General features: G+C 36.6%; 3 protein-coding genes across 3 annotated transcripts; 2 read left to right on the top strand and 1 right to left on the bottom strand.

Moving 5' to 3' along the window:
* The first annotated feature begins 1462 nt into the window (after positions 1-1462).
* On the top strand, positions 1463-2825 carry LOC133332707 (odorant receptor 67d-like). The gene is made up of 4 exons (XM_061541086.1): positions 1463-1705; positions 1797-2320; positions 2390-2504; positions 2613-2825. The coding sequence occupies exons 1-4, from the start codon at positions 1463-1465 to the stop codon at positions 2823-2825; spliced, it is 1095 nt and encodes a 364-aa protein (XP_061397070.1).
* A 10888-nt stretch (positions 2826-13713) lies between these two features.
* LOC133332706 (uncharacterized) lies at positions 13714-14394 on the bottom strand. The gene has a single exon (XM_061541085.1). The coding sequence runs from the start codon at positions 14392-14394 to the stop codon at positions 13714-13716; it is 681 nt and encodes a 226-aa protein (XP_061397069.1).
* A 6864-nt stretch (positions 14395-21258) lies between these two features.
* LOC133332708 (uncharacterized) lies at positions 21259-22228 on the top strand. The gene is made up of 2 exons (XM_061541087.1): positions 21259-21282; positions 21479-22228. The coding sequence occupies exons 1-2, from the start codon at positions 21259-21261 to the stop codon at positions 22226-22228; spliced, it is 774 nt and encodes a 257-aa protein (XP_061397071.1).
* The last annotated feature ends 713 nt before the right edge of the window (positions 22229-22941 follow it).

Here is a 22941-nt window from a genome sequence, read left to right as displayed (position 1 = left end):
TACAATTTGGCTAGAGAAATCCATGCCCAATGATTAGAACCTCAGCATCCTGTCCCGTCTCGTACATAAACAAGGAGGTAATGCGATATGTTCCAACTATTGAGATTAGTCTCCTACCCATTGCATATAAAGTGCTATCCAGCGTACTGCGTGAACGACTGAAGCCAATGGCCAATAATATTATTGGATCTTATCAATGCGGCTTCAGACCTGGCAAATCCACCATAGACCATAATTTCACATTGCACACCTGGAAAAGACCCATGAAAAACACTTCGACACATTCCATCCATTCGTCGACTATAAAGACGCATTCAACAGCCCTATCCGTTCAGAGGTGTTTAAAGCCATGTCTACGTTCGGCATTTCTGCAAAATTACTACGGCTATGCAGAATAACTTCAAGTAGCACAATGTATCGTAAAGTCGGAAAGGACCACTCGGAACCATTCAATACAGAACGAGGATTCAAACAGGGTGGCAGTTTATAGTATGATCTTTTTAACATCCTATACGGCTATACAAGATAACGGTATACAAGATAACTTCAACTGGCACAAGATCAGCATCTAAAGTCGGAAAGGACCTCGACGTCTTGCGCGTTGATACCAATCTGACGGTATCAACGCGCAAGACGTCGAGTGGACTCGAGCCAACAGTGGAACTTGAAAACTACAGATTTGAGGTAGTCAGAGATTTCATCTACCTCGGTACCACCATAAATAAAACAAATGACATCTGTTTTGAGATTCGGAGAAGGATGCTACTATGGTCTGAGTAAGCAATTTAACCGGACCGGACCAAACTCACACTCTACAAGACGCTAATACTAACACGTGCTGAACCTGAAGTTCAGATTCTGAACCATGGATACTTTCCCAAGCAGATGAGGTCGCTCTTGGAGTTCTTGTGAGAAAAAATCACCGAAAGATCGAATGACATCGACATAGTCAGATGTATCGAACTGCAACGACGATGTTGTCTGGGTCATGTTCTGAGAATGGATGAGGATATCCCAGCTCAAAGGGTATATAAAAGCGAACCAATTGATGGTTCACGTAGAAAGGGAAGTCCACTAATTCGATGGAAAGATTTAAGTGGAAGACAACATCTCGCAACACGGTCTTTCAAATTGAAAGAGCTGAGCACAAGACCGACGCGCCTTGAAATCTTGAAATCTTCGGCTTATGGAAGAAATGTTCTATCACATCTGTTGAATATACCCATTGAAGGGTATCATATAGTCGAGCCGGTCCGACTTTCCTACTTACTGCTCTCGTTTATAAATGCAGAAAACTTTACATCTGTCGGAACAGATGTTCAAATAGTTTTTTCTCACCTGTAGGTTTCTCTTAATAATATTTGCAAAATAACCTGACATCAGTCTCGAATCGACTTTACGATAGTGCAGTTCACTTTTATTTTCTTTAAGAAAAATCAAGAAAAAATTTAATTGGATAAGAATGGCTAAAACGGCACTGCAACGTTTCGAATTTACTCGACGTGTAATACGAATATGTTCACGATTTGTGGGAGCGGATGTTTTAAACGAAAACTATCGGCCAAATATACTAACTGTGCTGGCCTACGTCTGTTTATGTGTGTATTTTTACTGTACCGGCTATACCGTGTATAAGAACATCTACATTGATGGTCGGTGGACGGATATGTTGAAAACTCTATGCATGATTAGTAGTGGTCTGCAGGTGGGTGCAACTAGAATCAAGGTTCAAAAGTCTTCGTTCACTTCACTAATACATTTTTCGATTTTTCCGCCTTCCTTTGGTTTCTATATAGGGCTATTCGAAAATCACAAATGCCATTTTGAATAAAGTCCCAATACGCTACCTAGTGAACGATCTGCACTCCATTTATAAGGAATATTCCGATAAACATTTCGAGTATCGCAAATGTTTGTCCAAGAGCATGAACACAACCGACAAAAGTATCCGCATATTGGGTATAATTTATGTTATAGCAACATCTAGCCTCATTATTATGGTTTTCGTTTATCGATTTGCTTTCCATCAGCGTATCTATGTCCTGCAATTCGAAATGCCTCATGTGGATGTGAATACCGAACATGGCTATTTGATTACGAATTGGGTACATTTTACGTGCATATCGCTGGGGGCCTTTGGCAATTATGCCGCCGATTTAGCCCTCCTCACGTGTATCAGTAACGCACCCCTGTACAAGGATATTCTGAAGTGTAAGTTTCATGATCTAAATGAAGTTCTGAAGCGAGCGGATGCCGAGCAAATGAAACGCTGTCACATGCACCTAAAAGATATTTTCCAGTTCCATCAACGCTATATAAAGTAAGGTCATAGAGCCATGCCTCGACGTGTACGCCCCGAAAGTAATCACTGACTAATCTGCTGTTACAGGTTTGTCGACACGGTTAGAGAGAACTATTTTTGGGTGATTGCCGTGGAAATGTTCACAGTGGCCTTTAGCATTGCCCTTACTTTGTTCTGTTTGATTTTGGGTACTTGGCCAAACGTATCTGGCCTATTGTTTCCTGATGATGCATCTATACCGTAAATTATTGATATCGAATTCATCGATTGTGTCGGAAAAATAAAAAATTTTATTTGTTATCTATTTCAGAATGACAACATCATTGAGTCGTGCTATACGGAAGTGATTTGGTACCAACTAACACCCCGTGATCGCAAAATGTTACAAACTATGTTGATGATGACCCAAAATTCAGAGGGATTGACAATTGGTTCGGTTATACCGCTAACCATGGATACAGGTCTGCAGTGGACTAAAACTATTTACAGTATGACCATAATGTTGATCAATTTTCTGGATTAAGAAGACAACAAAACAAAAATGCATTCTTTGTTATATACGATTTTACGAATTGTAGTTGAGTAGATTGCACCTCCTATTATTATTTATAATTAATTAGTTAGTACGCTGAAGTAACTTATATATCTGACGGTGATTTTCAATCAGGAAGAAACAATACACAATATTCTGAAAAAGAAAATATCAATTTTAAGATCTTAGGAAATAGAAAGGTCATAATTTCGAATAACACCCACGACGAATTGCCTATGATATTTCAAGAGTTTGTTAATAGCATGGAAACTCCAAATTCCTATTCTGAGTTACAAAAATTTACCAAAGATCAGAGTGGCTAGCTACCGCGAATGAAGAATTAATTCGTTGATTGAAAGCAAAACTTGGGTACTTACTGAACTTCGGAATGCCTCCAAGCTCATCCATCAGAATGGGTTTACAAAATAAAAACTATAGCGGATGACAGTGTGGACACATGCAGGGCAAGAGTATAAACGGACAAAATGGATTGATAATGATCAAACTTTTAGTCCGGTTGGAAGGATGTCTAGAATTCCGGAAATCTATGCAAAATTTCCTCTCAATCGGGCATACTTTGGGAATTCGGTACGCCATGTAAAATTTCTGTTGAAGTACTTTGTTTAAACTATTTTTTTATACAGATATAAGGAAGCATTAAATTTTTCCTCTACATAAATACCTCAGTGTATGCCTTGTATATTTGCTTTAATAAAATATTCAATTCAATCGGTTATGGGCCCCCCCACAAAAAAAGGAAAACAAGTAATTTGACAAATTGGTAAAAAGGAAAATTCTAGACTTGTGAAATTAGATTGAACCATGGAGTTTAGGAAGAACATCAACCCGTTAACAAGATGATTTCCTAGATTTTTATGAAGGAGCTCTAGATGTGGATTCAAGGAAAATTACAAAGTTGTAATCCTTTAGAGATGGATCAACTCATTCTGATCTCTAAATGGACAAAGAATATTCTGTTGACATTTGGGAAGCATTTAACCAACAATGTGGTGTCGATTGTGTGGGTTGAAAAGATTTGGACGTTTCTACACACATTTCAAAACTTAAATGTTTGTGGAGTGTGATTAAAGCTGGTTTAGAATTAAAAGGTTAATAAAAACTTCCTGAACTGTTCCTTAATGGCATGGTTTTGCATGTGCTAACACCATCGTTCAACATTTTTAAATCATGTTGCTTGATGATGACTTGTGATGAAGATAAGTCCTTAGGTGAATTTATTATGCAGCTATGTCTATATGAACCGAATTTCAAGAAGTCTGAGAATGTTGAAAATCAAGAAGCTTTAGCCATCAATGAGAAATAGTCCAAAACCAAGCATAGTATTTGCCATTACTGTACCAAAAAAAAAAAAAAAACATTTGGTAAAATGTTGATAGAATGTCGCAAGTCAATAGCAGATGACCAGCCTTCTAAGTCAAAGCCAATTATGGATCATACAAATGTTGCGCTACATGCGATGACAAATGAAGTCAATATGGCAGATTCAAGTTCGGAATTGTGGTTTGCTGACGGTTAAATAAATATTTTGGAAATATGAAGAATTTGAACAACACAATTCTATGCATTCTACTGGAAAAGAGTGTTTAAGAGCTATTGGGAAGGGGCAAATGGTTATGCTACCGAAAGCCAACAATATGGAAAGGATTGTAACCTTCAACGATGTATGGTATGTGTCATCTATATCATTGATTTATTGATTTTAGCTGCACACAGAAAGAAATAGAAAATTTACATCTACCACGAATGAATACAAATTCTACGTGAATGGGGAATTAGTGATACATGGTCAACCAGAAATCTATGTCACTCTATACATGCTAAATGTCCGTGGAAAATCACACAGAATTTTCCTTGCTTGAAGAAAAAACATTGGCTCAGCAAGATCGCTAGATATGTTAAGATGAAGCTTCAAAAGGGCATGTGAATTACTGTGAAGGATACAAGTGAAAATTGTGAACCATGGGATTACTCATAAGTTGACTGCACAACATATACCCCTCAGAAAAATGGGTGTGGCAAAAGTGAGAATAGAATTATCATGTCAAGGACTTTAAATACGTCAATAAAAAACAATTAGTTTCCAGAAAATTTATGGTGTGAATTTGTAAAATCAGCAATATATATTTGAAACAGAAACAGAAAATCATCTGAAGCAGATATTAGCCCATTCGAAAAATGGTATGGTAAGAAACCTAGATTCAGAGCGTTGACATCCTACATGCACATTCCAAATCAAAAACCAGTAAGGAAAGTAGTAAAGTCGGACTGGGCCGACCCTTCACCACTTTGGGTATATTCGTATGTATCCTAAAAGACGTCGCCTTTTCGAAGGAACATTGACATAAAATTGAACGAACTTAAGGGAACCCCACCCATTCTCGATTTTAATTTTACAAGATTTTCAATGGACTGGTAAATCAATAACAATGCTTGTTAAGGTTTGTAATTTTGCACATATATATTTGAAGATTTATAAGAGAAGAAAAATAATTTACAAACACATTTTTTTATTGCTTTGTTGTTGTTTTTTGTAATTAAAGAAAAGTCCCTATTTTTGATGGCGGGCATAATAACTCCTCACTGGAACAGCGGAATCCGAAAATTCCAACGGTGTTAGAAAGAGTACATGTCTGGCTCTCGTATGAACTAGGATTATTGACATCGCTCAAAAATTAACAAAATGGCGGACCTTTGAAAAAAATATTTTTGGAAAATCGCCGATTTTTGACAAAAAACCTAGTTAAATAATATGGAAGATCTTCATCGATTGGCTTTATACTAGTTCATACGATAGCTATACACTCACAGAGAAACGTGTAAAAATTTGGAATCGATTGGGTTATTAGTTTTTGAGTTATCGTGCCCGCCATTCACAAAAGAGATAAACGCGTTTAAAGTTTTAGAAGCCCTTTAGCCATCACTTGATGCTGACACAATAAATCTGCTATATCTTCAAGAGTTCTTGAGATTTTCACTTGAAATTTTGTACAGACATTCTTGAATTAAATCAAAAAAATTGTTGACCCCGAGAATGGGGGTCCCCTTAAATATCTAATATCTAAACCGACCCTTATCTATATCTAAACCGACTAACATCAATCCCTACACATGTCATTCTGCAACCTATGCTAAATTTTCTAATTCTGCACCCAAAGACCCATTGATTATTTGGTGTACAATAAACATGTAGAAGTTCAAATTATGTATGGAAGCTATGCTATATCTATATCTGAACCGATTTCAAGTAACCTTGCCAGAGATTAATTTATATTAACTTCAGTACGTTGTGTCAATCGGCCTAGCTAGGGGTCTTTAGTGCACCATTTACATAAAATCGGACGAAAATATATATAGGAGGTGTTTGAAAATCTGATCCGATTATCTTTGCACACATCATTCTAGACGTAATTCAGTACGCTATACCAAAATCGAAAGATATAGGGGACTTCGGTGCAGCATTTACATAAAATAATAAATTATATATGGGAGCTATATCAGGGACTTTGGTGCATCATTTATTTCAAATCGGACGAAACTATATAGCTATATCTAAATCAGAACCGATTTTCACGAAACATAACACACATCATTCTACACTTAATTAAGTACGTTATGCCAAAATTCGTGCAAATCTAATGATTTTCAGGGACTTTGGTGCACCATTTATTTCCTAAAATTGTCGGATTCAGTACGCTATGCCAAAATTCTATATATTTTCAGGGAGCTATATCTATATATCTATATCCTGATATTTTCCCGAAATTTGGCACACATCATTGTCGACTTAATTTAGTACGCTATGATTTTCAGGGACTTTGGTGCACCATTTACCTAAAATCGGGCGAAACTATATATGGGAGCTATATCTAAATCTTATCCGATTTTCTCCAATTTCAATAGGGTTCGTCCTTGGGCCAAACCAATGGACTGTGCCAAATTTCATCCAATTCGGATCATAAATGCGACTTTGCTCATAAAAATACATGGACGGACGGACAGACGGACATGAATAAATCGACTCAGAATGTGATTCTATGCATATTCTCAAAAGGAACCATGGGTCTATCTCGATTCCTTTTGCCTGTTACAAACATATGCACAAACACATAATACAGTGTGGTGAAGGGTATAAACAGAAAAAGATGGACAAAAAGCCTGAAAAGGGATATTTGGTAGGATATGACGGCGCTTCAGTCTTGTGCCCAGCTTATCCAATTTGAAATACTATGTTTCTAAATGTCGTCTTCCACTTGATCTGCTTTTATATACCTTTTGAGCTGGGGCATCCTCATCCATTCGCCCAACATGACCTAGCCACAGTAGTCGCTGCAGCTCGATACGTTTGACTATGTCGATGTCCGAGAATATATGGTACAACTCATGTTTCCATAGATCTTTCGAAGAATTTTTCTTTCAAACACTCCAAGAGCTGCCTCTCTGCTTGGGCAAATACCCATTCTTTAGATCATACACCAGCACGGATAATATCAGAGTCTTGTAGACTATGAATTTGGTTTGGGGAGAAATGGCATTGTTTTTTGAATTGCTTACTCCGACCATAGAATTATCTGTTGATTCTCAAAACAGATGAAAATCTGGTCAATGGTGGATTTGCCAGGCCTAAAGACGCATTGGTATGGTCCAATAATGTCAATAATCATTGACTTCAGTCGTACACACAGTACGCTGAATAGCACTTTATATGCCATCGGTAAGAGACTTATCCTCTATAGTTGGCACATATTCGTCTTGACTCCTTTTTATGCACGGGACACAGAATGCTGAGGTTCCAATCATTGGGTATGCACTCCTCTAGCCAAACGGTACTAATCAGTTGGTACATGCAGCTGATCAACGTCTGACTGCCGGTCTTGAATATGTTGGCTGGTAAGCCATCCGATTATTTGATATTCTGACCTCAAATTGGCTAGGTGGTATACACATTATACCGTCAACTATTATTGGTTATGAGTTATCTTCTACGAAGCTTTGCAAAATGCTCCTTCCAGATCTACAATACACTATCTGTATATGTCACCAGGTTTACTTCTTCATCTCTACAGGAAAATGTGCTTGCACCAAAATGTCTGAAATGTGTGGCTTGTCATATCTAAACAGAACAGAAGCCTATATTCTTCTACAGATTCTGCGGATGGTCTGACTGCTTACATGGTAGCACCAGAAGGTCTGACTATTTAAATATAAGCAGCATGCAAAATAATACAAAAATTAGAAGATCCGATATTTTTAAAAGCAGTAGAAGGTCTGACATTCGATATAGAAAGTCTGACTTCGTTCAAACAAGAGGTAAATGTCTGACTTCTATAGGAAACGAAAGATCTGTTGTTTTTTCCAATAAAAGAGCTGAAGATAAAAGTATGGCTTCTTTAACAGAAGTTCTGACTTTTTCAATAGAGGCAGAAGAGGGTCCTATTTCCAGAATCATTAGAAGGCTTGCATACAATAGGTAAATGTCTATCTTCTTCTATAGATAAAGGGCAAACCTTATAGAAGAACTCTGACATCGAGCTCGATTTTGTTCCGCTCAAAAAGGCGCTGATTTGTATTGCAAATATCTCTGAAATATGCTGACAAATAAGTTGTGGTGAACATTCAGAATAGACCGACCTACGTTGCTCCAACAATTGCCATATGACACGTTTGTCCTATAAAACAGACCATTTTCTTCGAAGTTCTTTTCTACGATGAATTTTCTTTCATTCCTCGTCGAAGATGTTTCCGATCGCGCTTATACGCATAGATCTGTTATTCGTCAGATCACGTACTGTCATTCCTAGTCACTGTAATCGACACAACACATGGACGTACGTCGTTACGTAAGACAGCACTTATTGTTCAGATCAGAAAATCCGAACTCTTATTTTAGATATTATTTTAGAAAAACTGTCTTCATCATCTATAGAAAAGCCTTTTTCTTCAGAAGATTAGGAGATTTGACTTCTTCTTCCGTAGAGGTGTAGGATATCTGGCTTCTTCTGTAAGCAACACAACACTTGGTCATACGTCTTTGCGTAAAGCAAAACTTAGATCAGAAAATCCGAATTCTTATTTTATAGAAAACCCGTCTTCATCTTCTATAGAAGAGCTAGAGGATTTTTTTTATAAGAAAATCGGAAGATTTTGTTTCTGGAAAATTTTCTGTAAAAGTTCTTCTAAAAAATACCTAAGTAAGGACCAGCTGTATAAGACCGGTTGATGTTCTGTTACATAATACCGGTTTATCTTTATCTTCGGAATACTAAAAAGGCTTACTATATTAAAACCAGACATTAATTTCGTCTATATTAAAAGAAAACAGACCTTCGATTCTCATTTAAGAAGAATCCAGATAATATGATAGTATATAGAAGAAACCTTGCATCCTGCTCGTCTCTAAAAGAAGCTAGACCTTATCTTCGTTTATACAAATACCCAGACCTTCTACTCGTATATATATGAAGAATCCAGATAATCCGATATTCTGTAGAAGAAACCATGCATTCTGCTCTTCCAGTGGCGAATAAGCCACACCTTCTGTTCTTCGATAGATCTCGTCTATACGAATACCTACAATCTCTACAAGGAACCAATTCGCTTTCTTATATAGGATACCAGTTGGTACTGCTTTAGAAGTATTTCCCTCCATAGAAGTATTTAATTCGTATGCTTGGATTGGTGCCACAAATGCTAAATCGTTTTGGAGGCCTATGTATGCGTGTGTTTAACAACACACTTACGATGTGTACTGTAGTAGTATTTGTTGTTACAATTTAGTATTTTTCGGAAACGCATATGGGCTTGTACATTTAACACACCAACTGACGCGGCTCAAAAAATACTGGCAGACAGACATCATCTCCCGTTTGAATTGGCTCAAAGAAGTAAAAACAAGCAAAGGTGGAACACGTGTTCAATGAGCCCAGTTCTTCCTTTTCTACTTCCAGTCAAAGGTAAAACCATTTTGAGCAATTCTTAAACAAAATAACCCCCGAAAACCAACTTCGAATGAATTGTAAATGAACTTAACCCCAATCCTCAACAGAAATAATCATTATTGGAATTAAATTTGAATTGCTTGTCCTTCCACCAAAAAAAGGAAAAACATAATGGGGGACCTCAAAAAAAGGATTAACTCTTTGCCATGAGTCGCCTGGCCGGCCAACTGTAACATCAGCGGCAGCAGCATCGTCAGTCAGCATCATTAACATTGAGGTAAAAGGAACATTGTCAACATGACACCTACCAAAAAAGGAACAAACCCGAAGAGAATACAAAAACAAATAATCGGTCACACAGACAAAGAAAGAGTTGCCGAGCGAAAGGAGTACGCACGCGCATACGAATATTAGACCAACTGTCATCATTCGGTTTTGTGTTGTTTTATTTGCTGTTGTTGTCTCGAGTGATCAATGAAAACACACGTGGAGCATAGTGGACGTTATAGAATCCCTTTCTTTCCTGCCACTTAACGGTTCCTTTTTAACCTTTTCTCTGAGGCGCTACCTAGGAAGAACAAGTTGTAGATAAGGAGGAGAAGTCATTCATTAAAAATGCGGAACTGCTGCATCATACAAACGTTTATAATTATGGTGATTTGTTATATAATCACCAATGGGGGTGTTCTACTAGAGCAACATATTTTTTTTTTTAAAAATATGATACCATAGAAAAAGACAAAGTTAGACGTTTTGCTTTTTAATAGAAGTGAGGACGAAAATGCGGCCTGTACTTCTATAAAATGGGAGGTTTGAATTTCAGGTTTTCTATAGAAGAGGAAGCCAAAATTTAAGCTCTTCTATAGAAGAGGAGACACTAATGTTTTCTCTTCTATAAATGAGAACCCTAGACCTTCTGTTGAGTCTAGAAGAAGCTAGACTTTCCGCTCTTAAATTAAGGTAAAATCTTGTGCTACTTTATATATGAAGCCAACATCTTTGGATTGGATTGGAGCAGCACTTCTACTGGTTATGAAAGAAATATGAGGTTCTGCTACCTTCACAGGAGAAGATGTATCCAGACCTTCTGCTATTTTATAGATGAATCCAAACTTTCTACCTTCTAAGAGTAGAAAATCAGCTATTTTATAGAAGAAATCAGAACTTCTTATTTACTTCAGGTCTAGACCTTCTGCTCTTCTGTTGAAGCCGCAACCGTTATTTAATTCAGACCTATGGAGTATAAAAAGACATTCTTCTATAGTACAAGCTGATTTTCTGCTATTTAATAGAAGAAAGCAATACTTCGTGTTTACTTTTGTAAGATCTAGACTTTCTATTCGTCTATTAAAGCCAGAACTTATGCTCTTCTATAGAAGAATAGAGACCTGTTTTATACTCTCAGCTTTATGTGAGCATTATGAGAGCATATACGCTTGGCCACTGTAAATATTTGCCTCATTGAAATTTCGTTTCTACACCCTATGTTTCCATGTACGAAATCCGCTTCATACAATTTGGAATCGATTTAGAAATATCGGTCAAACCCTTCTTGTACCTTCACCACAGTCTCAAATTGCTGCTTAATTTCGTAATATAATGCGAACGGTGTATTTGAACCGAAGTTGGCACAACCAGCCACAAACAATCGTATATATAATTTTTGAATATGGTGAATACCGGCCCATTTCTTCTTGGCACCAACTCCTCAACTTTTCCAAACTTTGAAAATTTTTAAATCCAATAACAATCGAATTGAATGTCCGATTTATTCCAAACATTGTTCATCGTAATTTTTTCACCAAGCCTAAATCAAGTTCGAACGTGGGGCTTCTTCTAACAACAAAGTATTAACATTTTGGATGATTCATATCATACACATCGTAATATTTTTACCAAACCGACATCAAGACCGAAGTTGTTAGAATATCGAACCGCTCCTTCTGGTAGCTCCCTCACAACGATATGAAGCACTGGGAGTATTTAAGAGAAAGTCGATCCTGCTGCACTCCTACATAATAAACCTATAGAAAAAACCTGCGGAAGAATTCAGAACTTATGTTCTTTTATAGAGAAAGGAAGATCAACCTTCTGGAGAATTAAGGCATTCTGATCTTTTACAGGAGAAGCCAAACCTTTTATTCTTCGTTAGTCCAAGTCAGAGCATCTGCAGAGCCAGACCTGATGTTATTTTATAGAAGTCTGACCTTCAGATCTTCTATGGAAGAAGGCAGATCGTCCGCTCCTTTGTAGAAGAAAACCGATCGTATGTTCTTCTATAGAATAAGCCTGACCTGCCAATATTCTATAGAAGAATACAGAACTGTTAGTCTTTTTTCCTTTTGGGTTAGAACTGATGGTTTTTTTTATAGAAAAAGCCAAACCTTCTGCTCTTCTGTAGAAAAAGCAAGAACATATACTCGTATATAGAAAAAGCCGAACCATCTGATCGTCTATAGAAAAAATCCAGATCTTCTGTCCGTCTATCGAAGAATCTTTTATAAAAAAGTTCAGACCATCTGCTTTTATTCTCTTCTAGAGAAGAAAGTAGACCTTCAGATCTTCTATAGAAGAATCCAGATAATTCCATGTTCTTTTGAAGAAGTCATTACTTCTGCTCTCATATAGAAGAAGCCAGAACTTCTGATCTTCTTAAAAAAACTAATCACATTGTTCTTCCAAATAAAAAGCTAGACCTTAGAGCTTTCCATAGAAAAAGCCAGATCATCTGAACGTATATATAAGAATCAGAAGAAGCCTGAAAAGATCCCGACATGTTTCTATGCAAAAGATCAGACTTGCCACTGATTTTATAGAAGAAGTCATATGTAGAAGAATCCATACCTTCTGCTGCTTCCATGGAGGAAACCAGTCCTCCTAACCATCTCTATAAGAGAAGACTGGACCTTGGAAGATCTTCTACTGGAGATAAAACCAGACCCTATACTCTTTTAATATAGAACAAATCTCTCCTACATATCTTCTGCAGTAGAAACCAGACGTTTTGCTATTTTCATGGAAATAAGAAGACCTCTCGATATTTTCCTCAAAAAATGCAGACCCTTTAGAAGCTAGTCTTTGAGCAACACACACAGTTATTCCGGAGAAGCCAGACATTCTGCCCTTTTCTAAAAAATGTGTTACGCTGCATCTAATAACGAATTCAGCTGTCTGAAGAATTCAGACCTTCAGCTGTAGAAGAAGCCAAGCCTACACTGCTCTATATAAAATATACTACTTCTTCCCTTGATTCTATAGAGACCAGTCCCGCTACTTATTTTATAGGAGAAAACCAGGACTATAGATTCATCCAATTACCTATCCTTCTGTAGTTATACCTTCTACCACATATAAAGAATCCGCTTTGTTTTCGGAGTTTTTAGGAGAGCAAGTTTCCATCGAAGTGACAATTTCCCATCGAAATGGCTGTAATTTGGAATTCCGAGTACTTAGAGCTTGAAAAACATATGTTCGAAACAGTTTTTGTATGGTTCCATGTTTTGACATAGCCGCAATATAAACGTTCAGCTCCATTTTCGGGGATCTTTAAGGTCTTGGCTACAATTTCCCACGAAAGTGGCTGTAATTTGGCATCCCGGGTTCTTGGAAGGATAACCACAATTGTACCGATTAATTTTTGATCTTTTGACGTTCTAGCACAATTTTCTAAAAATAGTCTGGAATTCCAACACAAAGTGTACATAGTCCCCATATAAAGGTCCCGATTTTTGTAGAAACTCTGCTGCTCCTGTAGAGTATGTCAGATCTTCTGCTCTAAAACTAGATCTAATGACAATGTTTACAAGAATCCAAACCTTGTATAAAGGAGGTCAGAACCTGTTCTTTCCCGAAAAATTACAACAACTCACAACAAAACTTTATAAATAGATTTATTTCGTTTTCAAAATCTCTAAAAATCATCATCATTTAATGTTGTTACTATTATTATGACATGTTGTCAGAATACGATCTAAATATTCGACAGTATCCTCTACCACTTTATCGGCACAGGTGCGGGAAGATTCTCCCACGTCATTGGCAATTTGATGTGTATGTAAAACTTCCATACTGGCACGATTCAACAGGATTGCTAAATCTCGATTTAATTCGGAAATTTTTTCAATAAAACATGCTGTCATGCTTGCGAACGAATATTCCGATTTTTCACATTGACTCGGCAATGTGGCAATTTGTTGAGAACCCATTTCCAAGGATTTGGTTATATCCATTGAATCATTTTGAAAATTATGCAAAATATCGGTAAGATTTTTTGTACATCCTGATAACTGGGAATCGATGCGTTCTCGCAATTCTTCCATTGTAAGAAGGCGTTGGCATTCAGGTTTTTCTATGGCCTCTTGGATTTCGATAATGGGTTGTGTCAAATGTTCCAAAGCCGTATCGATAATGATCTCAATATCACCGATTATGGTTTGACTGATGATCTCAATTTTGTTGGATAGCTGCGAGGTTAAATCTTGGGCAATTTTATGGGTATGAATGGCGAGGTTTTCCATGACATGTGATGAGGGACCCTTGTTAATGTCATTTTGACGCGGCTGTACCGCCACCATGGAAGCTAGAGCCTTGAGAGATGGTAACATTTATTTTAAAAATCTTACAAAAATGTTCGGACTCACCCTTTCATTGCTCTGTAGTAGAATTGTAAAAATCAAAAGTTTCCACATCACGCTATCCATTGCCCACCAAACTGTGTCGTTTACTGTGAAAATCTGAACTGCACTCACTTTTACCTTCGTATCGATATTTGCCATCGAATATCAACATTGATTTTCTAGAAGTCGGCTGTTAGATAAGTTGTTGTGGTTTCCTCTTGGCATCGATTTCAATGTTACGAACTGATAAAAAAATCTGATACATCTTTCAATGTCATCGCCAGACATTGCTCTTCCCTTGACGACCCACTTAGTGGAGGGTGGAGGAGAGTAGTTAAAATGTGTCGAATGGTTGTTTTGTTTTCAAATTACAATATCAAAATTTGCACTCTATTTAATTGAAAGAGAAACAAAATTGATAACTTCTTCGGAATTTGGAACAAAGATTGTGGGGAATTTTTAAAGAAAATTTAGTGCGAAATATTTTTTGAATTCGTGCAGTAGTTGAGCAGAAGAATGAAGTTTTGGTTATTTTGTGGAATATCGTCTATTTTGGTAAAGTGATTTTTTGAAGTATTAAGTTGGTAATTTTATTCGAATTTTTTATTATAAGAAGCCGATTACTTCGACGTAACGAACGAAGGAAAATCTTTGTAATTCAATAATTGTTTCATATCAAACTCTGGCCCTTGACTAGTTGTAAAATGTGGAACTCTAAGTGAAATAATTGTGAAACATATAAAACAAAATCAGGCCTTTTTCTCGTTTATAGAGGAGGCCAGACTTTCTGTTCGTCTATAGAAGAGGCCAAAGCCCTCTATTCTTCTACAGAAGACGCCAGACCTTATGTTCGTCTATAGAAGAAAACAAACCGTCTGATCGTTTATAGAAGAAGCCAGACCTCCTGCTGTTTTATAGTAGAAGCCAGACCTTCTGCTCTTCTATACCTGTAGCCAGACCTTCTGATCTTCTATTGAAGAAGCCACACTTGCTGCTATTGTACAAAATAAGTCAAACCTTCTGCCCTCTATAGAAGAAACCAGACCTACCGCTCTCTTATATAAGAAGCCAGAACTCTGAGTAAAATAATTATGAACGATATAAAAGAAGTAAAAAAGTGTCAGTCGGTGTTACCGGCATATATACACCCTCAGTCTATGACATATCGGAGGAGGTGCCAGAGATGAGGAACCTATATATACAATAGTGGCACTAAATCTATAAATATCGTATATATAAATATTTGATATATTGGTACTACACAGGATACACCATTTTGATCTGTGTGGACGAGGTACTAGAATAAGTGGGACAGCGGGTCTCATCTTCGGAACTTGAACTGTGTTTGGTAAAAATATTACAATGGTATATTTAACTGATGAAATCAGATACTCTCTAAGCTTCAAAAGGAACTCACAAGTTTTAAAAATATTTATAATTTGTGGGGGAGGTAACAGAAGAAGTGAGCCAATGACTTCCATATTCGGCCTTGTTCCGGATTACGTAAAAATATTACAATTGACAATTATCGAATCATACGCTTCATATGAAATTTCCAAATTTTGAGGGTCTATTCTTCGGGCTTCGTTTAGAATGAAGGTCTGACTCCTTTTATAAAAGAGCGGAACATCTGGGTTGTTGTATACGACATCTGGGTTATTGTATAGAAATATCACCAGATCTGATTTTCTCAGTAGATACAGCAGGAAATTTCTTCTATAGATGAGAAGAAGGCAATACCTTCACAGAACGGTTGCTGTCTAATAGAAGAACTAAAGGACTGGTTACAAAAGAAGAGCACAAGGTTTGGTTTTTCTATAAAAAAAAAAACAGCAAGTCTGACTTCTTTTATAGAATATCATAAGGCCTTCTATAGAAGAGGATTTGAACAAAATGTTGTCTTATTTTGTAGAAGAACAGAAGCATGTTAAAGAGTGGAAGCTCTGACTTCTCCAGAAGGTCTGAGCAGATAATCGATTTTCTTATATAAAAGAACAACAGGTCTGAGTCCTTCTATAGAATAGCAAGTGGTCTGATCTGAATGTCTTGCTTTTTCTATAGAAGAGTAAGAGTTTTGGCTCTTTGATAGAAGAGCAGCATGTCTGACTTCCTCTGTAGGAGTGCAGTAGGCCCTACTTCCCCTTGCTTCATTTAAAATGTACAGGCTTTTAAAATGTTGAACAACCCCCCAAAAAAGGATCCACATCCAGAAGGGGTGAATCTCATCAACAGACTTCTGGATCCTTGATCCAAGTGCAGTAAAATATTACTATGTATCAAATTTTTATAAAATTACATATTCCGTTCGATTTATACGATATTTATAAGTGTTCCACATTTTGGTTCTTCGTGGTTCGATAAGCTCCATCTTCAATCGTTATAAAGGCTTGATTAAAATATTTGCAAAATTTGGATACCTCGTTTGCAGTTTCGTTCCGATATTTAAAAAACAGTGCAAAATTGTGAACCAATCGGCGGGCAGATAGTGTATTCGTGGGCTATTTACATTAAGGGGAGCCCCCCATTCTCGGGGTCAAAAATTTGATATAATTCGAATATATAATATAATTCGAATATAATTCGAATACACTAATTAAAGAATGTCCCTACAAAATTTCAGATGGAAATCTCAAGAACACTTGAAGATATAGCCGATTTATTGTGTCAGCATCAAGTGACGGCTGAAGGGCTTCTCAAACTTTAAACGCGTTTTCCTCCAAACATTTTTTTGCGAATGGCGGCCACGATAACTCAAAAACTAATAACACGATATATATTTCAAATATTTTTCACGTTTCTCTGTGAGTGTATAGCTATCGTATGAACTATGATAAAGCCAATCGGTGAAGATCTTCCTTATTTTTTAACCTGGGTTTTGGTAAAAAATCGGCATTTTCCAAAAATATTTTTTCAAAGGTCCGCCATTTTGTTAATTTTAGAGCGAAGTCAATAATACTGTACTCTTTCTAACACCGTTGGAATTTTCGGATCCGATTTCCAGCGAGGAGTTATCATGCCCGCCATCAAAAATAATGACTTTTCTTTAATTACAAAAAACAACAAAACAATAACAAAATTTTTTTGTAAATTATTTTTCTTCTATTTTAAATCTTCAATTATATATGTGTAAAGTTACAAACTTTAACAAGAATTGGTATTGATTTACCAGCCCATTGAAAATCTTGAAAAATTATAATCGAGAGTGGGTAGGGTTCCCTTAAATCGGAACAAAATATTTATGGGAGCTATAACTATCAGATTCTCACCAAACTTTTGGTGAAATAAATGAGCTGTAAACAATTTCATCATATTCGAATAATAAGTACGACCTTTTCTTTGTAGACAAAAATACATTAACAAACGGGAGAGTGGAGAGTACATCCTCCAAATTTATAATGGGTCTATCTACTTTCATTTCGTATGTTACACACATATACATAAGACCTATAATATCCTCGTCAACAGAGCACTCTTTATACTATTATGTGGAAAGTCGTTTTTTGTTTCTAATCCAGATCGTTTGTCACGTTCGGATCATCGGAGTCTTCCTTGCAAACATCTGGATGAACCCTGACCATATGGTGTTTATATAGTCACTCCTCTGTTGTTTCTATAGACGAAATCATACTTCTTGGTACTTCTGTAGAAGAAATTAGTCCAAATTCTATTATCTTTGGATCTTCGACAGAACATGCTAGAACATTTGCTCTATTAAATAAACTAAACCTTTATTTAATAAGAAAATGATAGAAAAATGGGCCGGGAAATATGACCCTAAAATTGGGAATGGATCTATATTTAACATTTTTCAAAAAACATCCAATTCGATGGGAAACTGTTGTCTCACCGGACCTTTACAAGTATCTATGTCAAAAATATTCTGAAAATTCAATTTGGAAATTTGCTTGTAAATTTCGATGTACCAAAGATGTAACTTCGTTATGAAAATGTGGCTAAAACCTTCAAAGTATTGAATATGGGATGAGACCATTGTACAATAATGGTCCTATATCAAAAATAAGCGACACAAAGCTTCTGGCCCTTCAATAAGCTGGAATGACAAATTACGAAAAAAATAAAGTACAGAAAATGAGAGGGGTCTCCGACAAATATTTCAGGGTGTTGCGAAGGGATTGGAAAATTTAATATAAGAAGTTAAGAGTAGTTAAATACGAAAGAGCCGAACATTTATACTCTCAAACTTTCTAATATTATTTTGTTTTCAGAGACAGAATATTCAGAAGAACTAATTAACCAACACAACAATATTGACAATAATTAAAATTTTACTATAGTTCGTTTTGTTATATTATAGTACGTATTTCCAAAACTACCTCATATCTCAAGACTACACACCAATTCTGACCTCAACAGATACCTAGCTCTACTAATTTTTGTACCATTTATTACCTTTCGTACTCTTGAAGTACCTATTTCCAAAACTAATTCAAAATTTCATGATTTGAGGTCTCAAATCTAAATTTTACCAAATTTAGTACCATATAGTACATAGTAATATAAATCATATATCCCAATTTGAGGATTCCAGCCCGATCGCTTCATATCCACTGCATACCCACATCTCACACTCCACACTCATAATTCTAATTTTCAAAATTCCCGCTCTATTAGTTCACCGAAATCCAAATTTGGTAACATTTTGTACCAATTTGGGTAGACATTAGTACGAATTGCCAAAACTTCTTACATGGCCCAATTGAACACCTCAACAGTGATCCTAACTCCAAATTTCAAGATTCCAACTCTATCGGTTGACCCTAATCCAAATTTGGTACCATTTAGTACACAATAGTACGAATTTCCAAAACTTCCTACATACCACAATCCTACAGGCCAACAATGATCCTAACTTCAAATTTCAAGATTCCTGCTCTCTCGGTCCAGCAAAAATTCGAATCGTACCAAATTTAGTACCATATAGTACACATTAGTAAGAATTTCCAAAACTTTTAACATACTCTAATTCTACACCCCCAAAGTTATCTTAACTGCAAATTTCAGGATTCCTGCTCTATAGGTCCTTCCAAATATTCAAATTGTACCAAAATTTAGTACCATTTAGTATTCACAAGTATGAATTTCCAGAACTACATCCACCACCCAATCCTTCGACGGTAATGTAATTTCAAATTTCAGGATTTCAGCTCTATCCGTTTCTGCAAATATTGATTGTACCAAATTTAGTACAGTTTAGTACATTTCGTATACATGACATATACACGCTTTCAAGACCATCTCCTTATATCGAACCTACTTCTCAACCTTTATTCACATTTCAAATTTAAAGTTTAGCTCTGCTACGGAATTGTACCAAATTTAGTACATTCTAGTATTTTTCGGTTACTCATAGTTGGAATATCCAAAAAACTGTTTGTTACATTCTATTCTACACTCAGTAACCCTCTTTTCAAATTTAATAGCTCTAGCTTAACCGGTTCGCCAAATGGCACCACATTTAGTACATTTTAGTACTTTTGGTGCCGTTCTACTCCGAATTTCCAAAAAGCCAGCCTTATCTGACACCTTTGTACCAAAAGTGACCTTCACCCGAAATTTCAAGATTCTAGCTGTAGACGTTTCGTCTGGGCGTTGATGAATCCTTAAGCCAAGAAGCATTGTTCAGTACCTCCTCGGGTAGCTGGTTAAAAAGACGGATCCCTTTTCATACTAAAAATAATTCAATATTTCACTCTCAGTTTTTATACCCTACACAACTATGTTGTCAGGGTATTTTGTGCAGCCCCAAGAGTTTGTAACGCCGCGAAATATTGGTCCTAGACCCACCTTTAAGTATACCGATCGTCATATCTCGACTAGCTGAGTCGATCTAGGCATGTGTGTCCGTCCGTCCACTATAATTTGTAAACACGATACAGGCCACAGTTATGGACCGATCTTCACGAAATGGACCAAAAACTTTATTTTTGGCTGATTTTCTGGCCGCTCCAGAGGCCGCAATTATGACCCAAACATCGCGAATTTTCACAAGGAGGACGGGATCGGGCCAAAGAATAAGCGTGCCTTTTTTGATAAAGATCTGTCAATATTTGGCGGGTCAAATGGACCTTGAGTTTTGTGTGAAAAATGACAAACTTTGTGTATATATTTACCGCTGAAGGACATAGACACGAGAAGTTGATAGTATATCCAAGAGGAGCGGTTGACCTTTAAATTGATACCAATTATATTGTCGTATGTTCTCGGATGTGGGAGTTACACTTAAATATTTGCAGGTGTCTACGTATTCAGATATTATGTATTAACCCATTACCACACCAGTGGGTCCGCCCTCTGGCTGATAGCTTTGAAATTTCCATGAAGTTCCAGTTATGGTCAAGGACAACGCCTATATGTTCTGTGATGATCAGATAATAATTTTGGGATGAAGTGGACCGAAAACTAAATTTGTTGTGTTTTCGAGTCGATCTATAGGCCAAAATTATAAGCCTTGATGTTCGGCTTATAATTTTGGCCTATGGGGAATTGAATATGGACAAGTACCGAATATTAGAAATATTCGGAAAATAAGTCAGTTTAAAGAAAGAGGTTATGTTGACCTCTAATCGGGCAAGAGGGTGCAACTATCACGATGAAGTGGACCGAAAACTAAATTTGTTGTGTTTTCGAGTCGAACTATAGGCCAAAATTATAAGCCTTGATGTTCGGCTTATAATTTTGGCCTATGGGGAATTGAATATGGACAAGTACCGAATATTAGAAATATTCGGAAAATAAGTCAGTTTAAAGAAAGAGGTTATGTTGACCTCTAATCGGGCAAGAGGGTGCAACTATCACGATATATTGCCCAGGCTCGGAATAAAAATCCTCAGAATGTTAAAGCCACGTGGTAGTTGTGTAGGGTATCGTATGGTCGGCCCGGTCCGACTATACTGCTCCGCTCACTGGTTTTAAATTAGCTGGATATTCAGATTCTCAGCACAGCTTCTTGTACTTTTGTTCTCTCCTCGGCAGAGAGATTTTTGCCACCGAATTTTGACAGTAAATAGAACGATCATTCCATACAGCTACTAATCCTTCTTAAAATTTGCAGCTCTTAGGCATTCATTGCCGTCGAGAATTACCCCAGGTGATTTGGAAGCATGGACCCCTATACGAAGGCATACAACATTTGATATCTGAAGAAAAGACGGCAGCAGAGCAAATTTGGAATGATACAAAATTGCGCATCGAAACGACAGCAAATGAATATCAAAAGGCTCAAAATTATTTGCGGAACTTCGAGGAGATATTCAACGAGAAGATACAACAAATTCGGGAATGGCAACAATACGAAGAGCTGCAAAAATGCTATAAACAATATGAACGACAGATTGCCCGCTTTAATCGTAATTTAATTTATAAATTTCGGGTATGTCGTCAAGCACTGAATAGTAGCCTCTCGCAGTTGGAAGATGAAATCCGCACGGAGGTGTTATATATTCGTGATGCTGCCATTGAAATACAAGAAGTTGTGTATGATTGTAATGTTACGGATTTGAAGAGCTATAATGAAGTGGAGGAGAACTATATGCATGGCAGCCATGTAACCATGTGTGTCATTTCGAAGTTGAGTGCAATCCGCCAGCAGCAATTCGAGGCCAGGCATATTTCGTTGGAAATCCTAGGACGTATTGTGGCCAGTGATATCCATCAAAATGAAATGACAGAGGGTAATGGTGGTGGCGACGGAGTTGTGTCTAGACCCAAAGGTGATAATGTTTGTTTGGAATTCCGTCATTTGCGAGAAGAGTTTGAAACGATCTATGATCGCATCTTACGTTGTATTGTGGATGGAAAATAATCAATTTGTGAATCTTTTCAGATTTTTAAATGAAAAATAAAGTGAATAATTAAAATATTTTTTTTTATTTAAAAGTATTAGAAATTATTATTGGATATTGGGTCTTTGGAAATTGGATTTTAACAGGTCCTGTTCCATTTAATTTTACATACAAATTCCAAAATTATATTTCCACATAAACAATAGACAAATTATTTTTTCAAAATCAAAAGTAAAAAAAATGTATAAAATGGACCTCGGTTAAATAGAAAATAAAAGTGATATATTAGTCTTGAAATTAAATAATAAATAATCCGCTAATGTTTACAAAATATGCATTGTTCTAAAGCGGGGCTCTTCAGTTAAAAAAAATATAATATCAAAGGGGATGAAAATCAACGACAGCATGTTATTCATATAGATGGAATACAGGGCATACATTTTCCAGTTCATGCCGACAAAGGGATGAGAAAAAAATGCCGACAGTACTAATTGAAGGACATCAAAAAAAGTTGCGGTTTTCTTGGTTAATCTTTAAAATGACCCCTCGAAAACGATTAGTAAAAAATTAAGCAATAAAATTTGTTCAGGTTCACGCAAATTCAAAACATCTATCAAGGACAATAAATCCCACAAAAAATAATCGGGATGGTAATAATTCAATCCTCGAGGTCATCAATTATAATTGTTGTTGTTTTTATGAACTGCGACTTAGAGCTAATAAGGGTACATAC

Source organism: Musca vetustissima, unplaced genomic scaffold (genome assembly GCF_032173495.1).
Source record: "Musca vetustissima isolate MV318-11 ecotype Yass unplaced genomic scaffold, APGP_CSIRO_Mvet_v1 utg9216, whole genome shotgun sequence".
Classification (NCBI taxonomy): domain Eukaryota; kingdom Metazoa; phylum Arthropoda; class Insecta; order Diptera; family Muscidae; genus Musca; species Musca vetustissima.
The sequence above is the reverse complement of the archived record's forward strand: the minus strand, read 5'-3'. Positions and strand labels throughout refer to the sequence as shown.